The sequence below is a fragment of the Haliaeetus albicilla genome, chromosome 22 (genome assembly GCF_947461875.1).
Source record: "Haliaeetus albicilla chromosome 22, bHalAlb1.1, whole genome shotgun sequence".
NCBI lineage: Eukaryota > Metazoa > Chordata > Aves > Accipitriformes > Accipitridae > Haliaeetus > Haliaeetus albicilla.
The window spans coordinates 18,078,528-18,100,278 of NC_091504.1; the positions used below are offsets into that span (position 1 = coordinate 18,078,528).

General features: G+C 36.7%; 2 protein-coding genes across 3 annotated transcripts; both read right to left on the reverse strand.

The window, feature by feature from the left end:
- Positions 1–6,836: 6,836 nt before the first annotated feature.
- On the reverse strand, positions 6,837–10,548 carry LOC104323159 (parvalbumin beta). Of its 2 annotated transcripts, none has more exons than XM_069810161.1 (5): positions 9,957–10,548; positions 9,525–9,592; positions 8,735–8,867; positions 7,845–7,954; positions 6,837–7,346 (listed from the first exon to the last, which is right to left on the reverse strand). In XM_069810161.1, the coding sequence occupies exons 2-5, from the start codon at positions 9,583–9,585 to the stop codon at positions 7,321–7,323; spliced, it is 330 nt and encodes a 109-aa protein (XP_069666262.1). In that variant the 5' UTR covers positions 9,586–9,592; positions 9,957–10,548; the 3' UTR covers positions 6,837–7,320. The 2 variants fall into 2 exon arrangements, with proteins under 2 accessions (XP_069666262.1, XP_069666261.1); XM_069810160.1 differs by having other exon boundaries at positions 6,839–7,346; positions 9,525–9,595; positions 9,957–10,544.
- Positions 10,549–12,392: 1,844 nt separating this feature from the next.
- Positions 12,393–20,743, reverse strand: LOC104323158 (parvalbumin, thymic). Its single transcript, XM_009926663.2, is given in 7 exon segments — positions 12,393–16,152; positions 17,466–17,575; positions 17,843–17,975; positions 18,791–18,858; positions 20,632–20,666; positions 20,668–20,713; positions 20,715–20,743. Coding segments are annotated over 7 exon segments (447 nt in total). The 3' UTR covers positions 12,393–16,126.
- Between the last annotated feature and the right edge of the window lie 1,008 nt (positions 20,744–21,751).

Consider the following 21,751-nt stretch of genomic DNA (forward strand, 5'->3'; position numbering starts at 1 on the left):
CCATTTTCTAAATTACAGTGCTGTCCCTAATCAGGGGTGGAACAGAAACCAATGCCTTCAGTAACAGCAAAACTCTGAAACTAGGTAAAGCTGAATAAGCTAGTCTTATTGTCTGTATTCCTTGGAAGATTATGTATAATCAGATGGCCTACTTAATCTATTTTGAATATTTTAAATTAATGAAATCAATAATAGACTTGAAGTTGTTGGCATCAGATTTTGTTAATATGGAGATTTATATACATTTTACAACACACACTCTCACAATCTATTTCCTTAATATGAAATTAAAATTATAGGTATAAATAAGTGGGGGTTTATTATATATTTCAAGAGCATTAATTTTGGAAAAAAAACTTAAGAAAATTGGGAACAGCAGATATGACGTTTTCCTTCTCAGACAAAAATCTATTTTCATCTTTAAGGGGGTTTATGTGGACAAAATTCTAGGATGAAGACCAATAAAAACCACATGTATTTTGATTAGAGTGTCTATTATGGTATATAAAGTAATGTTCTCCTGATACATGAGCATTGGTTTATTTTTTATGGAAATAGCATGGTATGCTAAACAAGTAATACTTCTTTTATAGTAGCAAAAGTTACAGATTATGCTGTGGAGTAGAGTAGTAATGTATCTAAACCTTGTTGTAAGTTAATGGACTACAGTGGGTTTACTCATGGTTGGTTTAATGACAGTGAGAAAAGTATCAAGCATAGCAATTGTTCCATAGTACTTGTCTGAATTTGGATAGAGAAATACAAGGTATAATTAACACGAAAAAGCAGACATCATTTAATGATACTTTTACCTTTTTTGCTAACTTTTGTGCACTAAAGAAGGTGGCATAAATCACAAATAATCAGACTTACCTTTAATCACAAGTATCAGTTGTCTAGTAACGAAAGAATGCTCTCTTCTTTCTCTTTCAGTAGGAAAACTACAGTAATCTGGAAGAACACTTTCCTATTAAACCCAAGAACTGTTTGCTGTTGTAAATTAGTATTGTCTAATTAAAACAAATTGAACAATGCTGATTTGTACAAGTTGAAGAGCTGATCTCAGGTCTTTTGGTGTTCTTTCCTTTATCTTTGTTCAGTGCTACATATTCATTTTGCTTTCTGTCTGAGATTTGCATGATATTGTGATCTATCAGACGGTGGTAGTGGGAATGGAGCACATACTGTGCTTTCTACAGAATCATCCTGAAATAGCTTTCATCCTTGGAGGTACCTTTTTGCACTCTGTTGTGAATTTTCTCCTTTATGATCATCTCAAGTTGACAGGAGTTTTAACAGAAGGGTTTTTTTTACTGATTCCTCTTGGTATTTTTACTGCCAAGATGTTTCTAGAGAAAAGTGGGTTTTTTTAGACCTCTGTGATAGTGCCATAGATGTTACTTTATAGTAGACTTCCTTTATTTCTGCTTGCTCCTACATACTGCTCATTGTGCTGCTTGCTTTGTTTAAACTTTTGACTTGCCATACAACAATAATTATTAAAAGCTAATGAGAATGAGGAAATGGAAATGAAATAGAGGAAAATGACGAGATCAAGGCAAGCATATGATGCATAAGCTCAAAATATTTCTGCAACTAATTTAGGCTTTGTATTAAAATATAAGCACCAAATGTTCAAAGAATGGCATCTGGTTACCTCATACACTTTGCCATGGCACACAGGGTGCTAAATTGTTTTTACATGCATTCAACAGTAGTAAAGTAGCCAGAATTAGTATTATATTAAAATATGATTGCAAATAAAAGCGAGCTGATTACTACAGTAAGTTCACTATTTTTGCTTACAAAGGGATCTTTTAATGTTTGAAATTCAACACTGACAACAAAAGTGATGCTAATCCTGGCTGAAAGATGGTTTACAAAAGCCTAAAAGAGCTGAATTTCAGAATCAAGTTGATGTCACTGTATATTGATACAGGTGGGAATCTAGGGTTACTGGTTTTTATTTATTTATTAATGACACTTCATCTGAAGTACAGGTTTCCCTCCACTACAATTAGAATGAAATAATCAGGGATGAGTATATTATCTAAAGGGATGTTTTAAATAGATAATCTATTTTACAGCTAAATTATCTGCCCGTTTTCCTTACTCCTGGGGTATGTGTTAGCTTAAGTGATTGTAATCATGTTAGGGGTTAAAAAACTGAGATCAATAAAAGAAATTTTCTAAAAGATATTATGCAACCAATGTAATGCTGTAAAGAAAATACATGATAATTCAACCAGAACAACAGCTGCTAGGTAATGGGCAGTTAACAACAGTGCAAAATCTGGTACAGAATCTGAGTATCGCCCAGTTTCCAGGAATGTTTAGGACTTGTTCCTATGAAATTCAGAAAAATTATTAATTTTTTTGTTTGTTTATTTGTTTTTGTTTTTTTTTCTCTACTAGGGACATCTGAAAGTGGTATTGAGTTGTTCGTCTGAAGATTTAAGTACTTGTATAACTTTACTTCTGTTGTTTTCCCCCAATGTGTCTCTATTCACAGTATATACAGGAATATTAAAGCCATTTTTTTGGTTTCAGACTTCCAGAATTAGTCTTGAAGGTGTAGTTCTGAGAAATACAGAACATTCATATTGGTAAGTTCTTGCTAGGAATCTAAACATATAAAACAACTGTTTTCAAATAAAGTACCATTCACTTCTGTAATAAGTAGAGGAAAGTTTTATTTTGGTAAATCATTGACAGGTTGTGGACTAGTCTTGTACTCTTTGTGTTCTGTTTGGTCTAAAGTACAAAGTTAATTAGCAGTGGCAATCAACGAAAGACATGACTTCAAGTAGATGCAAAAGAAACATCAGCAGTTGTCTCAGGTGAGATCAGAGGAGAGGTGTTAACCTGAGACCAACTACAGTAGTGTAAAGAGATGCTGTAGCAGCTGTTCTAAAACCCACACAACTCCATCTTTCAGCCCTGGTTGTGTTAGGGCCAGAACAATTGTATCATGATCCTGGATAACAGATTCTGCCTTTCTAATGAATTTGGAAGTAACTAAAATAGATAGTAACCTATGTGGTTGATCATTGCTGTTGATGTCTCAATGGTGATGGCAGAGAATCCTAGTGTGAATATAGCTATAATCATTGAAAAGGGCCTTTACAACAAAATGAGTTATATCCTGCCACTTAAAGTTGTCTCTTAAGGCACACGCTTCTATAATCATATAGAAATAATTAAATAATTACAGAATCTGATTTGAATGGTCGCTTGGGCCATAGTCTCTTACCATATTTAACAGAGAAGTTTAAGAACATCATTTAGTATTTGACTTTTTTGGTACTGTGCATTATTACAATGAAGGATGAAATCCAGACCTTGGAAGCCTCAGTGACAAAGCTTTCTTTCCCTATAGCAAGTAGAGGATATTAACCCAGAGCACAGAGCAGAGGTCAGGACTGTAGAACCCAAGATACAACATACAACCTGCAGCACTGTGGTTCTGGAGCTAAACGACGACAGGTACTTCTCTCATGTTAGAAGAAATGTCTTGTGTACTTTCCTGAGTTTAAATTATGTCCTTATCATTCTGTGTAAATGAGATTGATTTCTGTTTGAAAATGATAGCAGAACAGACTAAGTTAGCTGATTAATAGTGTAACTAATTCATAGAGATTGGTCTGATCAGGATATTTTTTCATTTAAAAAGCTGTCCTGGAAGATCTCTGCTAGCATTTGATATGCTATGTGTTTGTCTTTAAATGCACTTGCAAGTGCTTCTGTGACTCAGTAACACAACTTCCTGCCTCTGACCCTAAATGTAATTGTCTAAGATGTTTCTGCCTGCTGTCAGCATTATAGACAGTATCAGCCAGAATGATCTTTAAAAGCCTAGTTGTTCAGGTTTTCTGTGTATTTTAAGAATAACTGTGCCCTAAGGTTGCAGGCTGTGAAATAATCTGGATGCTGCCTTTTGTGACATGTAAAAGATACGTACAGTGGTACTATACTGTTACCAAAGGCTTTTAGCACATGGCTGTACTCTATATTCACTGACTGTCCTCATTGATGTCAGTGGGATTTCTGCCATTAATTTCAGCAGTAGGAGGATGTATAACCCTTAGTGAGGTATAAAGTAAAAATACTCTATAATTAACCTTATCATAAGTAATCATCAAAAGTCACTTGTTTGACAGAAATGGCCTTCTAAATAAAGGAGAAGCAGGTGTCCAGATTCAGACAAGCGCTTAAAACACATGCATAAAGCATGTGACAAAATTCCATTGACAAAAGGCAACCACATATTTAGGGCCTCTGGTAGAAAGGGTTGGGTAGAAATATTTGCAGAATACAGACCATGGTCTCAGACCTCCAAATTTATGATTCCAGAAGAGTGTTCTTCACTTTAAGGGAGCTGTGTGGGAATGTATGGTTATGATCATGCAACAGTCTTCCCAGCTGTGGCCTTGCAGGCACAATTTGAAGAGCTTTCTTAAAGCACATGATAAGCAGTTACAGAAATTTCACAGTACCTGACAGCCTGTGTGAGTGAGAGACAGAGAAGAAAAGAAAGTAAGTAAGTAAGTAAGTGTATTCTTGTAGACAGAAAACAGCATTTTCTCCACCAATCTGCTTAGTGGTAATACTGAAAGAAGGAAAGGTCTAAAAACGTCTCTAGTCACAAGCTCTTCTTAACTTTCTGGAGTGATCACTGAAGCTGATATCAGAATTACCTTGTCATTAATTTTTTACTGTTCTTAATGGAATGGTAAGTGGTGAAATTGTCTTAGATTTGTAGACGTAGCAGGCTAATCAGTGTGGAAGTAAGTGTGGTTAAATAAAGGAGCTGCCTGCTAACTCAAAAGTTATCTGTCTGTGCCTTTCTCTCTCCTTTAGCCATTAATAGTGGTATGATGCTTGAAGATCTTCAGGTGACCCATATTACATGGTGAAAATATAAAACATAATATCAGCTGAGATACATAGCATTTTCTGACAATAATGAGAGTTTTTAGCTCTCCAATCAGACTGCAGTTACTAATTCCTCAGAATTTCCTTTGTTTATTGCTCTCCTGAGATGACATTGAAATCATAAATGTGAACCTGTTTGATGGATAATTCTTTTTTTCACTGTTAAGAAAAATTCTACAATATTAAGGCCTGATTAATTAATTAGAGTTAATGGAAATATATTTTTGGCATGAGCACATTACTGAGTATTCATTAAGGTCCTGTAGATTGCTTTAGTTTTGTGTAATATGGTGATTTCCCCAACATTGTACTGATGTTTCCTTCCTTCTCCGTAATGTCTTATCATAAATATGTTATGCATCAGAACCACTATAACATTAGCAGGTAATTTTGAAATTAAGATTTTTGAACTTAAATAGCTCCAACAAATACAGTACAAGACAGTCATCGTACAGGTTTTTGCAAGGTTAATGCCCAAGAACAGACTTTTCAAGAGTTCCAAATTTTTCAAAAGGAGTACGTAGTAACTATCATGTTGGAAGCATAATATTCTGGATGATTAAATTCATCTAGATATTTTAAAAGGCTTTTTGGATATCTGTGTATTTTTATCACATGCATAAGCCTAAAACCCCCCATACACTGTAATGTCTAGTTAGGTACTGTTAGCAATTAGTTCATTTTTGTAACCTAATTTGATTGTTGCTTGTGTTTGCATTATGACAAATTTGTGATGACATCATCACACACTTACTTTTCAACCAGAACCCTAACTTGATCAGTGCACAAGCTGGTTGAACTTCAGTTAATGAGCCACTGTTCAGAATTTTGCATTCTCCTAATTCCTTATTTCTGTCTTGCTATTTCAACCTGTCTGTAAAGAAAAAAAGACTAATTTCTTAGCAATTTTTTAATGGTGCTCTTCATCTTGTTGTACTTTCCTCACAAACATTTATGCATTTATTTTTACAACCCTGTGAGATGTGGGCGTTATTTTATCCTCAGTTTTGAGATGGAGAAAAGCAGCAGAACACTGATTACTGCAGCAACGTGCCCCAATTTGCCATTATGGAGCACCAGGGACTTGATTCTTCAAAGTGCTTTTCACCTAGTTGTATCCAAAACACAGCTCCCTTTGCCTTGCATTTGTGAGGGTTGTAAAAACACATCTACTCTAATTAGACTTCCACGCAAAATAAACAAATTAGAATTGTGGTACCAATTAATACTCTTTACATTCATCTTGCAAGAACTCACGTTAGCATAAATCGTGTTGGTATGATTAAAGGGTACTGAATCTCTGTTCTGGCTTTCTGTGCGCAGACCTTCAGTTCTCATACTGACAGAGAGGGGAACTCTGGGCTTCTGTCTCCTACCCCTGTGCAGGTAGACCCATGTTTTGCTCCTTTGTATCTCTGTGCCATGGTGTGCAACTTGCCACATACAGCTGGTATGCTGGATATTTAGTGCCATATGGGTGGCACTAAAGGGCATTCAGTGTGCGAAGTGGACCCAACAAAAGGTATTTATTCCCCGACTGCAAACTAGCACCACAGACCTTTTCTGAGACTGCCATCCTGCTCCCAGGATCTGAGGCATAGGGTCGCCTCCTTTGGAAAACAAAATGTTAGCATTCTGTGTTCAGAGGTGATTTATTCTGGCAAAACTCACCAACAGAAGTGGGCAGGTGGGATGCTAGAATTAATTCAAGCAGAATGCCGTTTTAACTTCTTGTAAGTGGAACAATAGTGCCATCAGGTGGGCAGGAAGGTGAGTAATGCCTTGAAGAATTTTGAATGTATTGCAATTTCAGTAATCTAGATTCATCTTGGATCCAGTTGATCTTATATTAAAATTGACAGCTTAATTAGTGCTAGGTCCTGCCATTTAATTAGTGTATGGAACACAATCAGTTGCATAAAGAATGCCATAAAAACATACAGAGCATTAAATACACCTCTTGATTAAATACCACTGCTACCAGTTACCATAACCAGGTTTTACACCTGGACATTTTATTTATTCCAGTTGTTTACAACAGGTGCTAGCTATTTATGCAAACATTGAAAATTAAATGCCCCTTAGAGATGCTTTTGATTTCTCCTTCCCTTAATATTTTTACTTACATCCTTAATGCCAAAAATTCAGATGAGCAGAGTGGATTCCAATTCAGTCTCCCAGTGGTATAAAGACCTTCTGCTTAAAATAATGGGGAACATGGTTGAAGTAGTGCTTGCACTACTTCACATGTTTTCCAGCAGTATGAAATCACTTGCCAGCAATTGTTCATGACCTTCCATGTACAAAATGTGTAAATAAGTAGTAGGCTTGCAATAGGAGAGATTGTTTATGGCACAGATATCTTGGTCTTTATTTGACTGCTTGTTAAGATTTGACCAGAGCTTGAAACTCTGAAAAAGAAATAAAAGAATAATAAAATGGGACCACATTTTGTAATTGCACGCTCAAAAAAGTACTTTCTTAATTTTTACAGTTAAAATGGGAAAATAATGATGCTTCCTCTCATAATCATTCCTTAAAGGTAGTACATTGTATACTCATATAATAGATACTTAAGACAAAGGAAGTGTTGCATTTAAGTGTCACATTGTACCATAGTTCAATGGTAAAAAGCAATGAAATGATATACTGCAATTTTATAAATATATCAGTTTAGGTTCCAGTCCTGAAAAAATCTCTGTAGATGAAAAAAGAGACTGACCACCTGTAGCCAAGGGCAGAATATAGACTGGCTCCTATGTTAGATCCTCTTTACAGTACAAAGCAGATCTGAGCACCTCAGAATCAGACCCATAACATCCAATGTATGGAGCAGGGCAGCTGCCTAGAGCTAGCCATTAGGAAGTCTCAAAGGCAGGTATTACTCCATTTAATAAAGGCAGTCTTACCATCCACTCCAATTTTATCATCTCCATCACTATCACCTGCTGCCAGGAATGCCTTGGTCTCAGCATCAGTCAAAGCTCTGGCACTGGCTGAGAAATTCTGCAGGAAAAGTCTGTTAAAAGTTAAAAGACAAATGAGTGAGACATACTCACTACCGAAAGCATTTAGAGTTTCGTATTGGTAATAGCTGTAAAATTCCAAGCCTGATTAAATTCTTGAGACTATTTCAAAAGCTCTTTGTAAATCATTTTGAATTCAATGGCAAAAGTTCAGTGAGAATAAGGGTAAGAAAGTAAGAGCATGTTGCATTACAACATGTAAAAATCCTTGATGACATTTTGGTTTCATTGGATTAAAAAGGCAAAATTAAAACTGATTCCCTAGTGGCAGGGTTCATTCTTCCCTCCTTGTTATCTTTCTTCTTTTCTCCTAAGATGTAGACTCTTAAGAGTGGAAGAATTTTTCTAACCTTACTTTTTAACTTCAAAGGCAGATGAATATGATCTTGAAAATAGAATTCATGTGATAGAAAGAAAGATGAGAGAAAAATAGCCCTTTGAATTCAGTCTAGTAAAAATTCTTGCGGTAATAAAAAGCAAACTCTAGCAGAACTGCTATTTTTATCTTCACAGTCTGTCAGTTACCCCTACATGAAACAAGTATTTTCAGTGCTATCAGAGTGTTTTCTTGTTGTGATCCAGCCTTGCCTTCATTGTTTGTCTTGCAGCTCCTTCAGCACAAGTGTACACACACACACACACGCGTGCGCACACACACACAGAGTTGTCTCTCATCCAAAGAGACAGAAGGAAAGGGAGTATTTCTGATCTTATCCTGCATTTTTAGACAATAAAACACAAGCCTGTTGGTAACTCATTTTTTATTTACTTACTTCAGTTCATCTTCCTCAATAAAGCCACTCCTGTCCTGGTCAAGAATTCCAAAGACTTTGGTGAGCTGGTCTTTGGACTTGGAGTTGAGACCCACTTTGACAAAAAAGGTTTTGTAATTGAATGAATCAGCAGCTGAAATAAGCAGGAAGAGATGAAAAAAAGTAGTTAAGGATCTGGAACAAAAAAAATAAATCAGCTTTTTGGTCAAAAAGCAGCAAACCGTTCTGCAGTACAGTGAGGGTCATTACAAACCCAAATCAACAATCTTTGATTTTCCTGAGTTTATTTCAGATTAGTGGGATTTTTCCATCAATGATCTCTCAAACCTAGAAGGATAAATATTGACTATGGTCTTCATCATGCAAGAACATACATTTGTAAATAGATACTTCACTCAAACGTAATTTCACATAACTTGATAATAAATATTGTGCTTGTATTGAAATCAGCAGGAACTTTATTATTATTCTCTGAAAAAACCCCAGGATTTCAGCCTCTGGACTTTTTCATACTTAAAATTGCTGTTAGGTGCCTGTACCTTGGCTGGCAAAGATTAAAACTTGCATCTATTCCATTACCTTGCCTCCTTTTCCTCTTTTTGATAAAACAGTCAAGGCTGTAATTAGCAAACAAATGTAACAAGAACACCTCACCATGTACCCTGGAGAGGAAATCAACATTATATTGTCTAGTTCATCCTTTCAGCCTTTTCTGTTTCCATTGGAATTGGGATATTGGGGTAGTGAGGACAAAGGAATTTGATAGATAAATGGAAAAGACAAATGTTACCTTGACAGCTCTGTAGACCAGCAGCAATTTCAGCTTCTGTCAGGATACCAGAAAGAGCCATGTCAAAGCTACTGTAAAATGAAAAATAATACTGGGTAGAGTTCATATTGATCTTGGTCTGTCAGCCTTTGATGCTGCCCCATGAGGACAGCCAGGTTTGATTAGTGGGGCAGTTGCAACCTAGGTCCTGGGGCAAACCAGGGGAGCTGCCCTGCAGGAGCCAGCTGTTCCATCCTTTAGTTCAGATACATGTAGTGAGTGCATCTGGCTTGCTGTTATCTCCAGTTAAGTGTTCAGGTGCATAAGCTGAGGACAAAACCAAGCATATTTATAGAACTGCACGGCATTTGAGGATCTTCGGTTATTTCCATGCATTTTTTGTGTGGATTATTGTGATGTCTTCCAAAGCTCTAGAGAAAAGACTGAACTCACCTTGCCACTTAGTTTTCCCCAAGCCAAGAACAGAAAAAACTGTAAGGTAAAATATCTGCAGAGTCCTCTTGGGTTAATTCTTTTTCAAATGACAGAGATAATGACTTATATAGACCTTAGTTAAGTCCTCTCGACCTTTTACAGAAGTCCTAGAGCCACGTGATGGCTCAGATACCCCATGGGCTAAGTTACTGTGGCTGACAAGATCTGCTAGCTAATCAGACTGATATTTATATTCCAAAGGAATGTGCATGGTGTTTTAGACAATATATAAGGTTTAGTGGCATACAAAGTAAATCCTCTCAGCTTGCGTCTGTTTTTAGTCTAGTGAATGATTTTTGATCCGTGAATGAAAAAATATAAATTTTTTTATTGCTTAATGATAGCAACAAATGGACATCTTCATGTTAGGCTTTGACTTTTAAGGGCCCGATCCTGATAGGAATTAACTCATGAAACATTACTCCTGCAATTGCCCTAATAGTCTTCAAATAATACTAATACTGATACCTTTGTAATAGATATATCTGACATACAAGTAGAATCTCACAGGTAAAACTTTTAATTTTACATCAGCCCAAAGTATTTTTAATAAGCTGATATATAAACTTTGGTTACCCAATTACTGAAATATGTACTTTAGACTATAAAAATCTAATATTCAAGACATTTGCTGAGCATTAATTCATTGCATGGTACACATTTTAAATCATCATACTAATTGCATCCATTTATAGAATGAAGGTTGTCAGTTATTCAGCAGCACACAGGACTATGCATCAATTAATGGTAAGGTCTGAAAATGAGCAGTAAAATCTGTGACATTTGATTCTTTCTTTCTGTAATGAAAAAATAAACTTTTGTAAGGATTCAAACAGTAGCTAAGCTCAAGCTGCACCTTTTCTCTTACTGGTTATTAATAGGATCCTCTGCTCGGCTATCTCATGAAATCTGTTGGAACTTAATGGCCTTGAGAATGGCTGAAATTGGCCAATGTTGTAAAAAGCCATTGGGAGAACATTTCAGACCCACACATACATAAACATGCACAGAGTATCATTGTAGATTTAAATAATATTTGGGTAATGCCATTACATTTAAAATAAAGCCTAACACTTGGTCAGTGTAACATAAAGCTGCTGTCATTTCTTTCAAAAATAATATAAATGAAAATACAGACAAAACCTCATCTTACACATCTTAGTTTCCCTTGATCATTTATTCAAGAGAAGAATGCTTAGGAGAATGCTAACTATATTATTCTAAACCCATGCTGTGTGGTAAATTGAACATTGTGAAAGCAAGGTTTTCTGGACTATATAAGATCAACTGAGCAAGTTACTTTTAAAGGCATTTCATCCTGAACTGGTGGATAAATAAACTAAATGATCCAGTCTTTCCGTTTGGGAATCTACCTTTGCCTTTGTTTCAGATTCCTAGGAAGTAATTGAGAGTATGGCCTGGGATCATAGAGAATCTGGTAATTGTGCCGGAATTATTGAACATTCAAGAAATAATCCTGGTGAGAAGACCACATTGAAATTACAAAGCATTTATCGATAAGTTTTTGAGTATTTCTGTGGCAAACCAGAGCTTGCCTGTAGATGGCACCAAAGACAATTAAGTCCAGCCGTGAAATCTCTCCGGGGCTACTTAGGGTGAGAGAAAACCAAGGAACTGAGAATGAGAACAGGTTAACAGGCAGGTGGGCGTTCATGAGAAAGGAAGAGGAAGGAACAGATATTTGAAAGAAAAAAAGTCTAGTCCACCAAATCACTCGAAAGACTGGAATATAAGCAGACTAAACTGAAAACTCAGAAATAATTGCAGAGGACTTTCCTTTAATGATGATTAGGACAAACAGGTTATTTCATCTGTCTAACAAAACCAGGTTTTACTGTGCTTATGCTGGCTAAATATTACAGTTGATTAGGGACATCATTGCAAATATAAGATCAGTTTGTTCTGGAAGCGTGGGAGTTAGAGCAGAAAGTTAGTATCTAGGAAGTACCAGCTGATTAATATCTAGTTGTGATGAAACTGCTGTGATTCCCTTTGAGTTAAATATCTGCATATTCTACAGTGACATAAGTTCCCCTTTGAACTTAGGGTCAATAATATCTTTGTAACTGCAGGGGAAGGCATTGTCTAGGGGTACCTTCTTCTCATATTGTAACCAATGTGGTGATCTGATTTTGTTTTCTGGAGCTTGATACACAAAAACTCTGATTATGTCGTTTACCTGAGTGTAGGATATGCTGATAAGCAAATCAAAAGTAATGGAGCAGCCATATCCCAACTGCTAGATAGTGTGCTCTATAGACCTTCAGTATAGAAAGTGCACCAGAAAGTCCATATCAATGTAATGGTATCTTTCTGTCCTTGCAAGCAAAAGTAATATGGAAATTAAGTTTCATAAAATGTGAGGACTTTAAATTAGTTCATATTCCACAGCATCCATTTATTAAAGTGTTTTAAAATATATGAAAAATTAAGCACGAAAATGTTAAGTACATGTCTGTTCAGGGATTTAATCAAGATGTATCTATTTCAGTAACTCATTCCAGGAAATGAATCCAGCCTTGGCCCCCTCTGCCCACACTGTTTGTCTGAAGAGCTCCAGGCGCCTCTGATGATGCTGCATCAAAGATTTTCCACATGGGCTGGCTGCTAACTCAAAGAAGAAACTTTGCCAGTCTATGTGTGCAATGAATGTTCTGACATCCCCTTGCCCTTTCTGTGCTCTCTTACTTGTTAGAAGATGACTGTGAGATTTTGAACAGTTGGAGAGCTGAAATTGAATCTGAAGTTTACAAATGGCTCTAAGTTGGGATTTCCAAAGGAGCATGAAGTTAGGAGGCAGCCAGCTTCCACTAAATACCAGGAGATTTTATATTCTGCATGACTCTGCTCCTTTATCAGGACAACTCAAAATTTTGGTTTAAGAGAGATGATGGATTCAGTGGCTAGAGCACTAGGGTGGGTTTGGGATATGGGGTTCAACACCCTGGTCTTCTATATCCGTTTTCTGAGAGCTTGTGTAGGACAATCAATTTCTTTGTGTTTAGTTCCCACTTTAAAGAGATCATAGTATGTCTTTATTTTACAAGAAGTATTGAGAGGATTAGAAATTAAACTTCTCATACGGGGTAATGAGGGGAATGAGGTGTGTCCGAGAACTTACAGTCTTTGGGCTCAGTGGAACTCAGATCAGCCATTCACATTTTGGGTTGCTGTTTAATTGTCTTAAGTAAAGGTAAACCATATAAAAAACATTTCCTTTATCCTGAGAATTATGAAGCAGTATTATACTGAGTATTACACCAAGTAGGACGGTCTTACTCTAAACCTGAGAACAGGTTATCAGTGTGATAATGCAGGGTGTTGTTAGATCCTTTCTGATTTGATGTAGCATAAACAATTTCTAACAGAATTTTGGTTTTTAACTGTGTACTCAGCAGTGTTTTATTTGTGTACTTCATTCATAAAAGGCTGATGCAGAGGATTTAATCCTTACTTATTAGATTGCCTTGAGATGTTATAGAACCTCCATCTTTGAAGATACTCAAACTCAGCTTAGAGCAATGTGCCCTAAGTTGGCCTTCTGAGGAAGCGATTGCACCAGAGACCTCAAGAGATTCTTTCCAGCATGAATTACTCTGTGATTCTATACCTTAATTGTGGTAACATTGTGATATCACCATTTGTCTCTTTACTACTTCAGATGGCATCCACACGGACATCTTGCAATCAAAGGCTTTCTCTAGTGCAATGACATTGTCAAGTTCAGAGAACACTTAGGGAATATGTTATTCCCTAAGAAAATTGAAGGCTGCCACTGGCTGAACTTGAATTCATTGAAATGAACCTTCCAAGAAAACTTTACATTTTTGGAATTTGTTTCTTTTAGGTAGAAAATATTCTCTTCTGGTTTGGTTAGCTCTACAAGTGTGGATCCTAGTGCCAATAGAAGACTTAATAGGGACTAGGCGTTTTTGCTGAATGGTCTATGGGCTTTGTTTGAAATCGGGGATTTTTTTTAGTTTTATTGTAATTCCTTCTAATGAAATGGCTGGATGGTTTTAATAAGATTTAAAACTTACGTTCTTGCCACAATTTACTGTTTAAGAAGAACAGATTTTCTCATAAACAATATTATCTAAATTTTACATAAAGTTGCAACATACACAAGAATTGCCTGATTCTCAGAAGTACTTAATTCCCCCTTGTGGCAACAGAAGGCAGTGATGTTCAGTTGTTCAGCATCTCTGAAATACAGGATAGGCCACTATGTAGTCTTGCATTTCTTGCATTCCACGAGACTTTCAGATGCGCAAGGAATGCCGTATCAGGTCTGTCACTTATGGTATTGTGTGTGCCATCTGCTTGTGAACTAGTGACATGATATTTTAGTGATTAGCAGTGTGAGGAGATAATGTATATATTACATCTGTGTATTACTGCAGATCTGGATTGCTTTGGGTTTTTTTCTTCATTAGATAGGAAAATGAATAAGGTAAAAGGAACCAACAGAGTCTCATCATTATGCAAAATATTTCAGTGCTGCAATTAACAGCAGCTATAATTTAAGCCCAGATTTAACATCAAAGGCGGTAAGGATAGAATTAGGTTTTATATTCATTATAATTCTGCCAAGGCTTCAGTGAGTCTGATTGCTAGAATTCCTCTTTTGCATTAGCCGTCTTAAATCTGCCGAATAGCTCTCTTACATGCCTGGGTATGAGTGAGCTGTATTTGCCTCACATAATCATCTCGCAATTCATGGAAATGCCAACATTGAATGTTACATAAAAGTTCCAGAAGGCTTTGTTTCTGCCATTCTTCGAAACAGCTGCCAAATTATGTTATAATTATCATCCAGTTTCAGCAGGGAGTATTAAAATGACAGTCTACTTGTGAGCTGGAACCACGTCATGGTAGATGGGAAGGGAAACAACTAAATGTGGGTGGGGAAATTTCCAACCCACTCAGCCAGAAATGCACCTCATCTACTCAGTCTGTTGAGCTCTGCATTTAACCGTGAACATTATTTACTTTGTCCATTAATGAAGACATTGCTGTAACTAGCTCTAAATCCTGTTATACACTTATCAAAGGAAAGACTAGTTCTTAGTAATTTTCAGACTTAAGAAAATTGCTAATATTATGGATAATATAGATGATTATTCATATAATAAATGAAAGAATTGAGTAATGGCCGTTATTTAGCAACGTAACAGAGCTTTAAGGTAATCAAACAGCAAGACTGGCTGTGGTTTCATCTGTAGGAGACACAGAAATTCACAAATGTGGCAAGGTATTATTGTTTTGTACATATTAAGAGGTAATAAGCAACATGTTCATGTTTCACAGAAAAACCTCCAGGCTTGTGGCCATGTTGTCAGGGGACTGTGACTTGTGACAGTGTCAGAGTTGGGATTAGACCCTTCTCCTCTATCTCACAGCTGCCTTAGATTTCAGGGAAGATAAATCTTCTTAAGGGAGAGTTACATTTTAGGCCATAAACACTTTCTGTTGATACATGCTGTAGCCTAGTACTTCATTTTGTAAAATTAACCACAAACTTATTCCATGCTTTGAACTATGTGTCAACTCCTCTTAAATTTTTGTCTCATATTCTCAGGGTTGGGACTTAATATAAATTATTTTTAGCTATCTTGTTAGCATTGCTTTTCCTCAAGGATCAGAGAATTAAGCAGAAATAAAACTCAGTGAAATCAGTACAATTAAGCCTTAAAAGATGTCATATGGTTTAAGAACATCAAAACTGTGTCTGGTGAGTCAGCATGGTCAAGTATGAGGATGGAAAACCTAAACAAAATTTAAAAAGCAGCTTTTTCCCCCAAAGTTGTTTGGTTTTGTTTTTTTTTTAAATTATTTTCCTCCCCTCTTCCAGCCAGAATTTCAACATTATGAGTGGTTGAAAAATCACAGTGCCTTCTTTACAGTGGAAATGTAACACCACCACATGGCCAAAACATCTGTACATTTCAAGATTTCTCAGCAATCCGGTGTGTGAACTTGATGTATGGGGAATTGTTAACGCCTGAAACAATATAAAAATGTACAAACACATGCTGAATGTGAAGTGCTTGTTGGACGAGGTAATTGGAAGAGTCAGTCCAAGGTTGCCTTTGGTCTAATGCTGTTTATGCCTTCACCAGAGACTGGAATTCTGTCACGGAAGAAAATGAGAAAGGCAGAGAATAAAACTAGATGAAAGTGGTTTTTAACATCTTTAGAAAAGATAGATAAAAATGACTTGAACTCCTAGCCATGGGGGGCTCCCAAAGTTATTATAACACTGCACAAGCTACTGCTAAACTGAGATTCTGGGGGCGTAACAGATTTTTCACTGCTTAAAAAGAGTAAGTGCAGAGAGGAGGAGTGAGTCTGTAAATTCATATTTGTGGGAAATCCTGAGATAAGGTAAACTATCTTTAACCCATTACCAACTCTGATAATAGCCAAGGAAGCAGAGAGTGAATTAGGTCGAGCCTGTAGCTTCCAATTTGAGGCATTTTTTGGTTTTGTTATTCCAAAGAAAAAATATCAGTAGTGATGTAATTTCAGAATGGGAGATTCAATGGTTAAGGGCTAAGATCTGCGTAATATAATGCCCTATTTGGGGCTCATAAACAGAAGCTGCAAAAGCTGCTGCTAAAGCAAATTCCTCCAACAGTGTATCTCTCTCTCCTCCCAAACTCTGGCTAAGATTAGCACGTGTGTCTGTTAGAGTTATTGCCACCTGTCCTAGTTCAGCTGAGACAGCCCTGTTTTCAGTGACTTAATCTCTAATATATGATGCATAATGTCCTATTTTCCTTTGCTGCGATTTCTAAAAGAAATATCCTGGCCAGTTCACATCATCCCTGTGAGGTTTTCTTTAGGAATTTGATTTAGTTTCTTGTAGAAGGACTGCGCAGTGAAATTTGCACTTATCAGATAATTCTCCAGCACAAAATTCTGTGCTGCATTGCAGCAGTTCTAGCCTTGAAAAACAATACCAGTCTTATTTTACATTAATGAATTAACTACTCAGTAATACTGACCAATGTTTGATAGTGGTAGATGAAGAAATAAGTTTATGTAGGTGGAGGTGTGTTTAGAAATGAAAGTGTCATATGGCCAGAAGTGCAGAGCATCCACTGCTGAAATGGAAATGTAAAGAATAAGTAAGTGTTCAGGATGTTTTAAAAACCTGTCACATTGAGTCTATGGATCAGACACACAGCAGAATTAACCCCAAAGCTGTTGTTATTGATTGGAAGAACAGGCTCGACATTGGACCTAAATATGCTGTTGCTTGCAACAGAGACCAAATGTGAATAAAGCTATGAAAATAAAGGAGTGTTCGCTAGTATAAAAATTGTGGCAGAAAGCACCAGGCCAAAGTACTTGGATATATTCTTCATACCACATTTTAAATGCAGCCCTAAATGCATTCATTTTAAAACCTAAGTTTTATGAAGTTTCCAAAAGTCTTACCTTCCACTCCAATTTTGCCATCACCATCAGTGTCACCTGCAGCCAGAAAAGCCTTGGTCTCCGCGGAGGTGAGGACTCTAGCACTCGAAGAGAAATTCTTCAGAAACAGCCTGAAATAGAACAGGGTAGAGTACTGTGCTTGAGTTTTATTCTCTGAAATGTCCTCGGCATACCGGTGTTTCTGGTTTTCTTAAACCCATGCCAAAAAACCCATAAGGTAATGCCTGCTCTTATCATCTGAGGAAATCCATACAGATTCAAGGAGAGACAAGGAATTGTATTTTATTTTTAAAACAACAGCAAGTTTCTTCTAGGACACCAAGCAAGTTCAAAGGTTTACATTTTTTAAAGGAGTACAGCAGCTGAACAGTACTTACTGAAGCTCTTCTTCTTCAATGAAACCACTCTTGTCCTGATCAAGGATTCCAAAAACTTTCTTTATCTGATCAGGAGTTTTGCTGGATAAACCAACCGTGGAGAAGAAAGACTTGTAGTTGAAGGAATCATCAGCTGGAAGGAACAGAAGTTGTTTAAATATTTTCCCTTAAAGTTGCTACTACTGTATGTATTCCTTGGGAATATGTATATGTTTTCTTAAGCATCAGCCCGCTCCTCTTCCTCTTGTTCCCCAGTGTAGCAAAAAAGAAGATACAGTGGATAATTTCCCTTTTTAATCACTCTGTGCCTGTGGTCATATATCCTTTCAGCCAGTTTGAAGTTTTCTGTTACAATGCACATTCTGCTAAATCAGGATTTATGCAATGTGTCACATGCAATTAATAATAGATATTTTGAGGGTGCTACTGTTGCTTACAGGCCAACTCCTATAATTCTTACTTCATTTTCACTTAGTCTTTGCTTTGGTGAAGAATTTGGTAGAAAAGTAAGTAATTCACAGTCAAACTAGCTCTTTGAGCATTTGGAAAATTGGCTTGATCTTGCTGCAGAACTCTTTTAAGAGAAATGAGACTGGTCATTGCTTCACAAATGACACTTTGATTCTGCAAGCTGAAGCTTTTTTTGACATTTTGAAGGCAAAGGCTAACTATTTAAATATAAATCTTTAACAGGTTTAAAAATTTACAGAGTTTAGAGTTAAGCCAGCCCTAACTGAAACTGTTGCCCTTTAATTGCTGCTCTGTGTTTTGGGGAGCGTTATTCACCAAATAACCACTTGTGAGAATTTCTGAATTCAAGGGGCTATACTGTAACATAGCTAGAAAGAGATCTCACGGAAAAGGAATCTAAGGGGAAAATGATAGGCATGTCATCTTAAGACATAAAAATGATACGCATCTTCTGGCTGCAGAGAGACCATTCCTTACCCTGGCAGCTGGAGAGAGCAGATTCAATATCTTTAGCAGAAAGGATGTCAGTGATGGCCATTGTTGAACTGTAAAATAAATTAAATGTGAGCTACTTAGTCATTAAAATGACTTCTCTACCTCTTTTATGGCTCTATTTGAAGTTGCTGCTGTGACAGTATATGATAGGGGAGACATTATTCATCTAATTGTAAGCCGAGCGTACTGTAACAGATGTCTGCAGCAGGTGCTTCCACTTAAAGCTGGGTAATGAGGGAGGAATTCTGCATGCGGCAGTGTGGAGCTTCAGGAAGATCTGATGCCTGTACTGCACTGGGAAAACGAATCAAAGGTGTCTAGCACCACAAAACTTCATGACTTCTGTGTGGGTTTTCCTGGAGGTGGGTTATTACTCAATTAAAATTGGCATATATTTACAGCATACATAAAAGATAAGGCTCAGTATGTCCCCTAGAACTATATCTGGAATAAATGTAATTGGAATTTAAAAAATCTAGTATTATTATCAATAAATGTAGTGATCTTTTCAAAGAATGAAAATAATAGTGTAGAATAAATAATAATTCTACTCATTTCAAGGAAATCTAAATTTGGAGAGTAAGTTCCTCCTCTATTTAGTTGCAACAAATGTAACTACACTATAAATTTGGCTTGCTGGGCTGCTGCATCATTAAAAGACTACATTTCATGATAGCTTTATAAAAAAGTTTTCTTAAGTATGTTGTGGTTTGTTTTTTTTAATTCCACGTAGGTGATAATAAACCAGATTTTTATCCAGATTTTGGCATTTCAGTATATTAATGTACTTAGAACAGAGGTATTGAGACTTAAAGTCATTCCTTGTAGAGTGGAGGAGGTGTTTTCTTCTGAAACAGCAGCATTTGACAAAAGAGACTCTTTGTCCCATTCAGCTACCAACAGCTGCAATAGCTTGCCAGCTTAATATATATCGCTTAAGAAAATGCTACAAGGCCTGAATTTCTAGTAAATTTTTTAGTGTGAACATAGCATTGATGCATTTACAGTTTGGTACACTGCACACATCAGTGCAGACTGGTTACAATTTAAAACTTGCGACATTACTGTAAAGTAGCTTCATGTTAATGAAGGAAGGGGAACTAAGGCATAGAAAAGTTATTCTTGAAAGCCATAAGAGAACAGAAATATCTTTTCATGGATCCCTAACTGATCTTCAACAACATCATTCTTCCTGTCTAAGCATGGAAAGCAGCATTCATGAAAAGGAAACCAATGCTGATAGCCATTTATAATCTGTGTGCTGGTTTGAGATCTACACACAGGTTTAAACTTTGCCTAAAATATGGACTGGCTGCCTCTGTACCTGTTGGTTTGCAGCAGATGAAATTGTCAATCATTTCAGTCCCTTTCTGAATATCTCAGAAGGGGTAAGGAGACAATGGGACAAATTCACGCTTGTGGCAATGGGTACTTCTCCGGCTAAAACTGATGAGTTACTTTTGTTTTGCTAGCAATTATTTTGTCCCAGTGGCTTCTTGTGCAAAGTACTTCCCCCTCTCAGTACTAGGCAAGATAATTTGGAGCTCTGCCATTGACCTAATTCCCACTGCTGACAGGATTAAAAATGGGGAAGAGATGAAGGAAAACCTAAAAATTGCAGCATTTTTTACAAGGGGCATTGTTCCTGTCTTTTTCCATCCTGTGATCTGAATGCTGATTCTATTCTATGTTAGCCTGTAAAGATACGACATACTGGAAGCTGATACAAGAATAGATATTTTAATTGCATAGGTGCTTTCCATTTAGGGAGCATTTTGCTTTTGTGTTTCTTTTTCTCAAAGCAGAGGATCTAATCAGCTTACCTTTGTGGTCTTCTTGACTGGATAGGGAAGCAATCTGGTTGGGAGGAACGTACTTGCTGTGTGTCTCCAGCAGAGCTGAGCTTGCATATATATACTTTAAGTTGTATACCATATACAGATTTTAGATTTCAGCGTCACGAAGGGGGAATGGTGTCAAATGAACTTGCCTAACTAATCATCTTGCACTATTTTTATCTCAAGAGAATACATATGATATTTGCAAACGAAACAAGATAAGTGGCCAGATAGGCAAAAAGGACAGAGTCATATTAAATTTCTTCTGATTTAAGCAGAAAATACCAACTTCTCCATATGATGTAGGGCAGGAAAAAAACCCCACTCTCTGATATGCTTGATCCAAGGAGTCAGATGAAATGAAGCACTACTAACTTCTGAAGAGATGCCTTTAATGAATGTTTAAATGTGATAACTTGTTATCTTATCTGTAGACACTACATGTGATAGAGTTTCATCATTAGACTGCTAAGCAAAAAAAAAAAAATCCTGTTCAAATATTGTTTGTGTAGCAAACCATTTAGGGAAAATAATAATCATTGTCTCACAGAATGTCTGGTCCGTTGTTTTGAAAAAAAACACCACACAGTGAATTTGGTGCTACAGGAGGTAAAATAATATTATGTCAGTCCATTGGAACAGTTGGCTAGGGGAGGGTATTTTGTCTGGTATGTTTCCAGAGAAAATCTTACAATTCTGCAAGGTTCTGACATCCTGTTTAGTCGCATATGTATGAAGCAAAGGGGTTGTGATCTACCCAGCTGTCTCTGAGACAAAAGCCCCTGAGCCCTACATGAAAGATCTTTGCTTTCAGAGTAGAGAGAAAAATTTTGATAGCAGCATCACTGCAGGGAATAATACGTGAAGAGTGTCTTTGCAATTTTGTAGCCTACCTTCTGATCTCTTTTAGATAAGTGATTTTTTTTTTTTAATTTTTTGGCCAGTGCTGTTTCCAAGTGTTCCTTTGTGCTAGTTACTTTTTTTTGTTTTTAATAGCATAGAAAGAATTTTATCATCTCAGTTTTCTTCCATGAACATCGTAGCCTAACTGAGTGAGAAGCCTGTCAGCTTGGATCTCACTTGTGGCTTGAGGCAGCAAACAGTG

Bases quoted from the DNA above. Each gene is read 5' to 3' on its own strand.
- LOC104323159 (XM_069810161.1), bottom strand. From the start codon at position 9,585: ATGGCTCTTTCTGGTATCCTGACAGAAGCTGAAATTGCTGCTGGTCTA. The intron at 8,868-9,524 runs GTAACATTTGTC...TGCTTATTTCAG, and splicing joins TGGTCTACAGAGCTGTCAAG to CTGCTGATTCATTCAATTAC. The intron at 7,347-7,844 runs GTAAGACTGCCT...TTTCTTTTTCAG, and splicing joins TGATAAAATTGGAGTGGATG to AGTTTCAAGCTCTGGTCAAA.